The 12135-nt window shown below is 40.2% G+C and overlaps 1 protein-coding gene and 1 long non-coding RNA gene across 4 annotated transcripts in view; one reads left to right on the top strand and one right to left on the bottom strand.

The window, feature by feature from the left end:
• Positions 1–12135, bottom strand: part of PLCE1 (phospholipase C epsilon 1) — a 390353-nt gene that overhangs the window by 30965 nt on the left and 347253 nt on the right. The window contains exons 20-23 of one of the 3 annotated variants that reach the window (XM_055425048.2): positions 9253–9382; positions 6297–6338; positions 5263–5384; positions 4244–4361 (exon numbers count right to left, since the gene is read on the bottom strand). In XM_055425048.2, coding sequence (XP_055281023.2) covers positions 4244–4361; positions 5263–5384; positions 6297–6338; positions 9253–9382 — 412 coding nt within the window. The remainder of the gene's footprint in view (positions 1–4243; positions 4362–5262; positions 5385–6296; positions 6339–9252; positions 9383–12135) is intronic. The other 2 variants (XM_088842145.1, XM_055425050.2) reach the window with 2 other exon arrangements.
• Positions 8051–11361, top strand: LOC129555527 (uncharacterized). Its single transcript, XR_008685775.2, has 5 exons — positions 8051–8345; positions 8482–8633; positions 8798–8936; positions 9780–9906; positions 11005–11361. It is a non-coding gene; the product is annotated as an uncharacterized LOC129555527 (long non-coding RNA).

Below are 12135 nucleotides of genomic sequence, written 5' to 3'. Positions count from 1 at the left end.
TTAACATCTACCTTCTTGGTTCGTCAGCTGCCTTATCTGCAAAATAGGTGCAGTGATAGGAACTCATTCACAGGGTTAACCTGAGGATTAAATGAGAAACAGATTATGCTGATAACTATATTTCAGGGATTCTTTTCCTCACTCCTGATCCAGCCACTCTTTGGATCCTTCCTGTCCTTCCTGTCTGGCCAGTGCTAGGGCACATTAGGAACTTCACAGGTATTTGCTGAAAGAGGAAACAAATTCACACCAAACAAACCTGGTGCCTGGGCAGGATGTAAAGGCAACAGTGAAACCAGAGTTGCCTTCAAAATGGTCCCGCTCTCTCCTCATGTGAGAAGACAGAATTAAGTAGTGTTTAAAAAGAGTGTAGGCTTCCCAGGTGGCTCAGTGGTAAAGATTCTGTCTGCCAATGCAGGAGACCCAGGAAAAGCGGGTTCGATATCTGGATTGGGAAGATCCCCTTGAGGAGGAAATGGCAAACCACTCCAATATTCCTGCCTGGAAAATCACACTGACAGAGGAGTCTAGCAGGCTACAGTCCATAGGGCTGCAAAAAGTCGGACACAACTGAGCTCAATAAGAGTGTAGACTCTGGAATTTAAAGCCTGTTCCTTGTGGAGCGACCTCACACAAATTATTTAACCTCTCTCGCCACTTATTCCTCATCTCTAAGAGAGTCCTGGTTAGGATTACATGAGATAATGTATATCTGCATACTTAGTAGGATGTCCTGTTCAGAGAAAATGTTCAGTGCATAGCAGCTATGGGGCTTCTAAATCTTTTTTTTCCTCTGAAGTATCTGAAACTGCGAAGATGCACAAACTTGAACTAGTGAATTCTTATGCTTTATCTTAAAACTTTTTTGCGAATTTTGCCCTCTACACAATGATGTAACAATGGATTTTCTCCCAAGTAAAACCGATGAAGGGTTGGAGTGAGGGGCTACATTCATTCTGGGGTTTTTGCACACACCCTGGCACATGTTGACATCCCCCAGGGGTACATGGCCCCCTTTGAGGAGCCTGGGTGTTCTCTGCGGTGGGGTGAGCAAGCAAGAAAACAAGGGCTGAGTGATCAAGAAAAGGGAAGGAATCTGGAGAGGCCCAGAGAAGTTACCGAAAGAGCAACAAAGACCCTTAATCTGCCCTATTGGTCCGTTTACCAATGACAACAACTATTTGCTATTCACACTGTGTGCCTTAATGCTTATTTATACAACAACCTTGCAAGTTAGGACTGTTTATACAACAACCTTGCAAGTTATGCCTCTTTCACCAGTAGGGAACCCAACGTGCAGAGAAGTTATAGAGCTGTCCTGGCCAAAGTCACTGAGGAGTGGAGCTCTGCCAGTGAAGCAGGTCTGTGATCTGAGGAAGGACGCACCCACGGTCTCCATGGTACCTCCCTGCTCTGAAGAACTTTTTGCATGTGGCTCCTTGGGAAGGGACTTGGGATGGTGAAAGGTGAGATGCATTGAAATGGATGATGCAGCAAAATTAAATCAACAGGAGAGCAGAATGAACACTTTTAAAAATTATTATATTCATATGATTTTTTAAGTTGTGTCTCAAAGAAATGGATACTGTAGGGTATTTTCCTCCTGAATTATCCAAACAAATCATAATGACAATAAATATTTAGAAGCTATTATGACAATGATTCTGGCAATGCAATTTAGTCATTATGAGAAAGGAAATAAATTTGGGGAAAAAATGTGAAAAACTTCAATTACTAAAAAAAAAGGTTAAAAAAAGGGGGATTAGAATATAGTATGTTCTATAAAGATAAATAAAGGATGTGTGTTATTTAAACACTTTAAAAAACAGCACACTTGGAATTTTAAAAAACAAGTCAAACAACCCCATGCTATGCCTGTGCCTCAAGTCAGAAACTGTACCAAATGACCTTTGACCCTTCCAGGATCCTCTATCAGCAGAGAAATGTAATCTCTCATGGTGACTTCAAATATCTCTGGGAACTTGTGCTCTTTGTTTACTCAGTGCTTGAGAGGAAAAGACAAAGCCAGAGGAACGTTTTGGGTGCAGTGGCAGCTGAATTTATAAAGAACAAGACATGCAGTGAGTATGATTCTTGGATGGAGTGGTCTTCACATTTGTTCCTGTGATGGGGGTCATGCAGGCCATGAGGCTCATTGAAAGAATTTTATCCCATGTTAAGAACAATTTCCCTAACTGCAGATATGGTCATACTGTACTTAGGAGACAGAAAGTCAGGATCTGTGAAACAAAACTTACATGGCCAGGTTCTTTCGTTTCTTTGAAATCTGTTGTTGTTGTTGTTTAGTCTCTAAGTCATGTCCGACTCCTTTGCGACCCCATGAATATGTAGCCTGCCAGGCTCCTCTGTCCATGGGATTTCCCAGGCAAGATTACTGGACAGGGTTGCCATTTCTGGCTACTTAATTCACCCTTATCCTCCTCAACAGAATTTGCTAGCAGATAGGCAGTAGCAGCTGCCAAAAGTTTAAAAACAGTTTACAAGAGAAAATCTAAAATTGAGAAAGTTCTGATTCTTTTCCTCCTCTGGTGTGTGAAGAGACCACTGGTTATCTAATTTTTTAATAGCCTAAGACCTCTATCCCATTTTCAGGGCAGAGTGTGAGAACTGGGGCTTAAGATAAAGCCTCTGGAAGCAGGATTGGCATCCAGACCACCTTTAAAAAAATGACGGTTGGTGTTTTAACTTCCCTATCGAGGTCAAGTTCATCCAAGCTTCTTACTTGAACACTGGGTGCCCCAATGCCAGCTGCTTTCCTGTTCTCAGAAATCTTGTACAAGGGAATCTTTATTCTTAATAAGAGGAGATGAATTTTTCTGACTTCCAGATATTTATGGATTTCCTGTTTGCCCTCTGCTTCCTGCTGCTCCATTTGGATGAGCTCACTGACAGCACATCCTAACAAGACAGGAGGGTAGTTCTAGGGTTAAGAGCAGGACTTTGGAGGCAGATGAGTTTCAGAATCAGAATTCTATCCTTTATTAACTGAAATGCACATTCTGAGGGGCAATGGAAGTTCACTTGTACTTCTAAAAATGGCCAGTTGGGGAAACCTCCACTGAAACTGTGTCCTTGATCTTTGGGTGGACTCACTACCTAGCTCAGGGATTGGCACATGACACAAGCCCTAGACCAGGGGTCCCCAATCCCTGGGACATAGACTAGTAGTGGTTAGCAACTTGTTAGGAGCAGGCCCCATAGCAGGAGGTAAGTGGCAAGTGAGTGAGTGAGCCAAGCTTCATCTGTATTTACAGCCCTTTCCCAGTCCAACTCCTATCAGATCAGCAGCGGTGTAATAAGTGTAACGCTCTTGAATCATCATGAAGCCTTCCTCTCTGCCCTCCTCTCCCACCACTCCCCCCATGCCATGGGGAAAAACTGTCTTCCAGGAAACCAGCTCCTGTTGCCAAAAAAAGATAGGGGACCACTGCCCTAGACTGTCAGAGCATTGCATGTCCTTGATCACAGTGACTGATTGGTTCGGGGATGGGCAAAGACCCATTGAAAAACAATGAAACTGCTGCTGAAAGTCCTGAAAGAGACTCATACTGAAGCTGAATCTAGAAGTGTGCGGTGCTGGCCTGCTGCAGCTGCCTCGCCACCCACCGTGAAGGAAAAAGGGCCAGCACAGTGGTGACCCAGTGAGAGTTAATGGGGTGACCCTGTGGGGAGAGAGGAAAGCCCTGGATCAAGATGTATCTGAAACTTGTTTATCTCTTCATTTTTCAACACACGAGTCAACACATTTCTTCTTCGCTTATGCCAATTTCTGCCACTTTCAAAGAAAAGAGTCTTAACTGATATGCTCTGAAACCTTGGGCAATTATTTCATCTCTCTCAGATTGTTTTATGTAAAAATAGGGATAAATCTGCCTACTCACAGAATTATTATGAAATCATTTAAGATGATGTATGTAAAATATTTAATACAAATCCTGGTACTTAAAATTAAGTGCTTAATAAATTTTAGCTATTAGTTGTTATGAATATTATGATTATTAACTATTATGAAGAGAAATGATATGGTCTGAAAAATGATAATATTATGGTATTATCCACATCAGCATCAAAGCAAATAATAATAAATATTTAGAAGGTACTGTAACAGTGATTTCTGCAACACAGTTTAGTTATTTTGAGACCATTCACAATACCTGATTAAATAGCATATTTGTATCTTTTGGTATCTTTAAATGCTATAAATGGTACTGTCTACTCTTACCTGGGAATTTTACGGCTTGGCAATAGATGACAAGGTCAGAAAGCTCTGGTGCAATCTGTCTGCTTTCCTTTTTATTCTGAGGAAGATAAAATTCTTCTCCCAGTTCCATGTCATAAACCTGTCACGGGAACAATGATACTGGTTTACAGGGAAGGTGCCGATCAGATCACTTACCTCTGAATCCCTGAAGCTCTCTGCTCCTCTCTCTTGTCATCAGTTGTTTCACTTGCTCTATCTTATCCAAATGCACATTCTAACACCTTCCCTAGAGAAAAGCTTTCTGAGAGCAATGGCTGAGTCTAACATTCTTCATCTTCCCCCAGGGCACATAGTTCAGGGTCTTAAATGTAGAACATTCAATGTATATTTGTTGAACAAATGGATGATGGAGTATGTGTCTTCTGTGGCTCAAATTTTTGGCATATTTTGTTATTTTGTTCTCCAACAATGTCGCTGCAACTATCGATTTGCTCAGAGTCTAACACTGTGAGGCACTTGAGGACTGGCTCCAGGTATCTCATTTGTTTTTTCCATTCTTAGTGTCTTCCCTCTGCTGACACTTCCCAATCAGCCCCGTTTATCTTCTTGGTCATCCCAAACAACTTTAAAACTTCTGGCAATTCACTAAAGACACCAGGTTGTCCTCCTGCTCTGAATGCCCTGTTTCCGTCTGCTTCTCCACTTCACCTTCCAGATGATCTGATAACAATGTGTAATCACTGCTCTTTATAATCATTTCCAAGCACTATTGACATGTTTACTTTCATTGCTAAACCACCTCCTGTGCTACCTAAGTGCCTACCACATGCTATACCTCCAGTAAGTACTGGCTGGATGAATAAATGACTAACTTTCTATAAATGACAGAAGGGGGCCCATATCATCACTGTATGGGCTTTGGCATTCAAGGGAAAGTGAGGGGCAAGGTGAAGGAAAGGGATAGGAAGGGAGTGAAATCCTATCTGAAACTGACAAGAATACCATGTCCAAGTGCAATCGAACAGAAACCATGCACTTACCTTTCCTTTGTTGCATGCAGAGTTATCTGCCTTCTTTATCCTCTTGGGGATTTCTTCATTATACTCAAACTGAAGTTTGTCATTACATGATTTATTTTCAGGTCTGTCTTCTAGAATGTTGTCTGAAAATGAGTTGGCAGGTTTTAGTGAATGAGAACTGAATGCTTCGCTAAAGGCTGTATCTATACATCACTGCAAGAATATCCAGGCACTTGTGCTTATCTGTAAGACTGAGGTGCTGACTACATGTTACCAAATTAATGGCTTAAATTTTTAAATTTTGTTAAATGATATATTCATTTTTGATTGAATGGACTAACTGACCAGGAGTTTTGGTACCATATAGACATAATCTAAATGAGAAAACTCCTTTTCATACAGGCAATTAGAACTGTACACAGATTATGGAAGATATCCTGTCAAGAAACTCTCAGCACACAAGTTTGGGAAAGGGTGAGTGGTTGAATCACTTCTTGATGGTACAGACATGATTTAATCACTCTCACTTAAAAATAAAGCTGTTAGTTTCTTTTACCTCTAGAAATGTCAAAACCAGAGGGGAAAAAGGCATTGTTATTTGCCATGCAGTTTTCACAAATATATTTAATTGGAAAGTAAAGTTTTTATAATTATCTATCAATTTATGAAGGGAAAATCTTAAGGTGAGGAATCAAGATGGATTTAAACATTTCTAAAGTATGACAGATAATCTTATACTTTGCTCTTGCTTTGGTATTTCTATTCAAAATGATTTTAAAGGTTTTAGGAAAATAAACATGATTATGTTCTTTTAAAATGACAAACAAGAAAGCTCATTTCTCACCCACAATTTACTATCTCATCAGACCACAAATGCTTAGACCAAAATATCCTTATACCAAATCAGGGCCATGCAGGCTGCCAAGAAATAAATGAGATCAATCAGTTAATGACATTTTTATTCTTATAAGTGTCACATGCGAATCAGACCTAAACAACAGGAAACAGAATGCTGACATTCATGCAGTTTAAATGCCAGGTTCAAATGGCTTTACCTTCCTGACTGTTAGGAGCAGGAGAAGCAGTAAGGACATCTGCTACAGAAAAATAGAATCAGAAAGGGGATAAAAGTAAGGAAAATTAAGGCAAAAAGCCAGATAAATTAAATTAAGGTATGAAGTAAAGTATAAATAACAACAGCTTAAATTACAAGATAAATGAAATAAGAACTCTTCCACTGATTTAATCGTTTGACTATTAAGGGATGCAAAGACTAGCAATAAAAGAAGTGCAAACATTGTTAACATTAATCATGCTGCCACATTCACACTACATATTTTCAGTTACTGATGGTCCTAATAGTCTGCAAAACACTTCATGTAGAATGGATAGAAATCGATTAATTTGTTAGAATCATGCAATCATTAGAATTCATACATATGAAGTCACAGAATGTCTATATAAAGCTGTAAATTCAAATCTATAGTGCATGTTCAATGCCAGTTAAGGTGTACAGCAAGGTTGGGGAAAATTAAATTGATATTGCTTTAATAACATTTAATTGAATAAATACTAAGGGAGATCGATCCTGGGTGTTCATTGCAAGGACTGATGCTAAAGCTGAAACTGCAGTACTTTGGCCACCTCATGCGACGAGTTGACTCACTGGAAAAGACTCTGATGCTGGGAAAGGTTGGGGGCGGGAGGAGAAGGGGACGACCGAGAATGAGATGGCTGGATGGCATCACCGACTCTGTGGACATGAGTTTGAGTGAACTCTGGGAGTTGGTGATGGACAGGGAGGCCTGGCGTGCTGTGATTCATGGGGTCGCGGAGAGTCGGACACGACTGAGCGACTGAACTGAACTGAACTGAACTGAAGAACTTACTGACCAAAAGGCAGAGTAGTACTTCCTGAAATAAATAAGCCTCATTTGCAACTTCCTTTAGATTTTCTGGAAGTAATTTTCAGATAGTTCCCAGGAACTATCACAGTTTTATAGCCAAAAAAAGGTTTTAGAGAAATTTGCTCATTTTATATATGTGAAAACTGAGGACTAGAACTGTCACAGAGATAAACTGGGCTACCTAGGTGAGTTTTCAGCCTGACTTGCTTTCAATGGATTCAGAAAAGTAAAAGTGTGTTAGCCACTCAGTTGTGTCTGACTCTTTGTGACGTTATAGACTGTAGCCCGCCAGGCTCCTAAGTCCATGGAATTCTCCAGGCAAGAATACTGGAGTGCGTTACCATTCTCTTCTCCAGAGGATCTTCCCACAGCTTTTGAGGAATGGGATATAAGAAATGATCTTGACTCCTTCCTGTTATCACCCTTTTTCAGTCTCCCAATTAGAGAATATGTCCCTTGTGTTAACTGACAGGATTTCAGGCCAGTTTTTAGTTGATAAATGAAGCAGTCAGGGCTTCCCAGGTAGCTCAGCTGGTGAAGAATCTGCCTGCAATGCAGGAGACCCCAGTTCAACTCCTGGGTCAGGAAGTTCCCCTGGAGAAGGGAAAGGCTACCCACTCAGGTATTCGTGGCTTCACTGGTGGTTCAGAGGGTAAAGAATCCACCCAAAGACCTGGGTTTGATCCCTGGGTTGGGAAGATCCCCTGGAGGAGGGCATGGTAACCCACTCTAGTATTCTTGCCTGGAGAATCACCATGGATAGAGGAGCCTGGCTGGCTACAGTTCTGGGATCACAAAGAGCCAGACACGACAGAGTGAGCACATGAAGCAATCAACTACTACTAAGGACAGTTATTAAGTGGACAGAGACTAGTATTATATTTGGGGGCATAAACAGATTAGACTGTAGCTGCTGACCATGATGGAGGCTCATGGAAACATGACTAGACAATCATGCTGCATGAGAAGCGGATATTTGGAGGAGGCTTGGCTGTCATATTTTTTTTAAAGATTTTTTTGATGTAGGCCATTTTCAGTCTTTAGTAAATTTGATACAGCACTGCCTCTGTTCCATGTCACCGAGAGGCATGTGGGATCCCAGCTTCCTGACCAGGGATGGAACCTGCATGCTCTGCAATTGAAGACAAAGTTCCAGCTACTGGACTTCCATGGACGTCCCTTGGCTGCAGTCTTAATGTAAGTGGTAAATGGTTGCAGGTCTGGGTATATCTACACATTAACAAAACAATGAGAAGTAATGTAGTCTACATTTAAATGTTTAAGTAAACATGAACTTTGGCAATTTTTTTATGACTACATATTTGTCTTTCAGATGTTGCCAAATTAAAACAATCTGTCATCAGCACTGGTACCTGAGGAAGCATTTTGTAATCTCTAGCAGAGATATGAATTTAGTCCAGATGAAATACACCTGAAACCTAATTCTCTTGTAAGAAGACCCCTTCACCTGTAAAACAGGAGTAGGTAATAACATTCCTGTGACTTTTTTGTAGTGCACCATTAGTCTTCACCCATGTTGTTTTATCTTTTTGGTGGGGCCAGAAGGAAATGTCTGGTTGGCTTAGTAATGTGAGAACCAGGGTAGGGGGTCGAGTGCAGAAGGGGAATGATGCTTCATTTTTTCCCAGGCTCTTGAAAAGCAAGTGAAAGCAGAGAGAAGCATGGGAACTCGATGCTGCCCCCTGCAGGTGATTCAGGAGACAGAAAAGATTTAACCACAGTCTACAAGTTCCACCAAGAGCATCAGACACGCCAGATACTGAAAGGGTAAGAATGTGGTGTCTCTGCTGTAATTCTACCTCCTCCTCTAGAAACCAGTTTAGGAACAACTCCTGTGCTGCTTTCCACATCCTCTTCTTTCCTTTAGTAATGGCTCTAGTGGCTGACAGAATCCCTTTCCTTGCTTGGTCCTCCTTGCTAAGTGATAGGACTCTAGAAACTCTTGGATAATATTACAACAATCTGTATTGTTTGTCTAGGAGTGCCAAACTTATTTTGGAAAAAAAAAAAAGACACAAAAAACCCAGCAGAAAAACCATCCAAGTGTGCTTCCCTTAGTACAGCGTCGTGTTGGCTCTCTTACCATCAGAGAGGGATTCATAATCATAATCATATTCATCCTCTTCATCTTCCTCTTCCTCATTATTAGCAGGTGGGGAGTTGGCACTGCTACCGTTATAAGCCTGAGCTTGCATGGATGCTAGCTGATGAGCCTGTAAGACATCAATAATTAAAGGCTGCAGATACCCAGCTACTAAACTTTCATTAATAGTTTTCAAAAGGACTACCCAATGCGTACCATAGTCCTAAAAAGTGGCTTAACCTATTTTGATCATCTGGGGAAAAAATCCCCAAAACTTTCAGTTCAGTTCAGTTCAGTCGCTCAGTCGTGTCCATCTCTCCGCGACCCCATGAATCACAGCACGCCAGGCCTCCCTGTCCATCACCAACTCCCGGAGTTCACTCAAACTCATGTCCACAGAGTCGGTGATGTCATCCAGCCATCTAATTCTCGGTCGTCCCCTTCTCCTCCCGCCCCCAACCCTTCCCAGCATAACATTAACTTAAAATACGACATCAATACTTAGGCAAATGTTAACATCTTTGCAGGAAGAATCCAGGAACTTTTAGGAAACTATCACAAGGAATTGGAATCCAGGTCCCCTAGGACTACTTCCCTCCTTCCCAGGAGAAATCTGGGTGCTTCAGAGAACCATCAATCCTGAATGATGAGGAAGTAAGTCAGCCCACCCATTTTGAAAAAGAAAATCTCTGCTAAAAAACTGTTCCCCGCTTCTTAAAATACTATCTAAAAAAAGGTCTTTAAAAAAAAAAAAAAAAGGTCTTTGACATTGAGAGAAATGTTAGAATTCCTATGGATGGGAAGAAAGAATAGTTGATTCAAATAAAATTCTTTGAACAATGTAAAGTTTTTTTCAACAAATAAAGTTTTATCAACTTTTCAAAAAAGTTTTTATCTGAACCATCAGTCAGATTAACAAAATAGGCTTAGAAGCTTCTGGAAACTTGATGTGTGCTATCAGGAAGGTCATGTGCCTCTACATTTGAGTAGAATTACTGTGAGAGAATAACACAGGACACAAGAATAAATATAAATCTGGGAGCCTAGCATAAGGAAATAGTCCAAAATACAGGCAAAGTTATTTGTGTGAATTAAAAACAGGAAGCAACCTAAAAGTCCAACAATAGAGGAAACAAGGCATGCAAGTATATACATATATATACTTGTAAGTATAAGTATATACATCTATGTGAGTATATACATATATATGTATTTATGCAAATATGTATAATTCTATATCCTTTATTTAATAACTATACATTAATACCTTTATGTCTCTATATAATGATTATAATTATATAAAATGTTATCCATTAAAGGCTAGATTTTAAATGTTAATACAGCAGGCACAGATCCCTTGGGCAGTGTGGTGAGAAAAATCCCTTCTCAGAATATTTTAAATGCATAGAATAAAATATATAAGATTACAAAGGAAAAAAGGAATGTTGACTAAAGTTATCAAATGTTAAAAAGACAAATCAGTGCTATAGGAATATATGCTTCTTTATTAACACAGTGAAAAATATATAATGGTAGGTCATGTGATGCCTGTGAAATAGTGATGAGCATAAATAATTCTTGGAGATAATGGCAGCAACTCTGATATAATATGAAAAACCTGTGATTTCTATTGCTGACAAAGACATATACTGCCAACTTTATTCTGGTGTGTTTCTTATATTTACAATCAGAGGAAAGGCTAAATTTTAGCTACAGGTTAGTGAAAATTAAGATGTAATTTTTTTTTTCCAGGAATTCTCTGGAGGCCCAAGTGATAAGGAGTCTGTGCTTCCACTGCAAGGAGCATGAGTTCAATCCCTGGTTGGGGAACTATTAATAAGATCCTGCAAGTTGCGTGGTGTGGCCAAAAAAGAAAAAAATGAATTTTGTTTTCATCTAACTTCATGGGCCTCCTGAATTCTATCCATAGATACTGTTAAGGTTAAGAATCCCTGTGATACAGGTTGTGTTTGGCTTTGGAATTAAGTGTATTTTACAATAGTTCTTCCTTAAACTTCCTGAAATGCGATTATATTGTATTTATAATAAAATATATACATAAGGAAGATAGGATTTAGGCTATCTTGATATCCAGATAAATCTTTTACAATGCAGTCCACTCCAGATAACTGAACATGGCCTAAGCTCAAAATTTTTATGGAACACTAGCTCCATGGGTGTTAATAGCTGTTATATAAAAATATGACAATTACAGTAACCACACAACACAATGGAAGTTTAAAAACAACATCTTACAGAAACTAAAACACATTCCTACTACAGAGTTTCTCAGAGCCTTCATTAAATATGCTAAAGGGCATCACGGTTCTACAAAGATCTCCAGTGAAGCATTTCCCACGCTTATTTAACTGGGAATTTTTTTTTTTTTCCAGAGTGTCTCATAGGATTAGTGTTCTTTCAAACTTTGGGAAATATGCTCCAGGCACAAGTGAGCCACAGAAGCAAGTCTATCTGTCCTGTATAAGCAAATAGCCTCCAAACAGTAAGCACGCAGGGTGGAGCCAAGTATCATGAATGGCAGTGCCAAGAGCTGGGAAGCACCCTCCACCCCCATCAACCCCACCCCACCCCACCACCTCCCCCCGGGCAGAAAGTTGGGAGAACCAGGAAGGGGAGAGCTGCCATTCAAAGTTTCACCACCAGGTATCAGAAAGCGAAGTGTCAAGGTCCCATCAACTTGCAGATACTTCCCCCAGTGCAGGAAGTATGGGATGGGTGGCCCAATGACAGTCAAGAGCTGACTTCCTCATTCTTTGCAATATCCTACTTCTTTTAGGACAGAAGAACAGGATCTCAGCCCTTGATAAAAGCCATTCAGATATAGGTCAGAGGGTCAGAGGTAGGGATCAGGTGAAGAGACTG

This window comes from Moschus berezovskii, chromosome 12, assembly GCF_049115385.1.
Source record: "Moschus berezovskii isolate FMDL1 chromosome 12, NW_MosBer_1.0, whole genome shotgun sequence".
NCBI classification, from domain to species: domain Eukaryota; kingdom Metazoa; phylum Chordata; class Mammalia; order Artiodactyla; family Moschidae; genus Moschus; species Moschus berezovskii.
The sequence above is the reverse complement of the archived record's forward strand: the minus strand, read 5'-3'. Positions and strand labels throughout refer to the sequence as shown.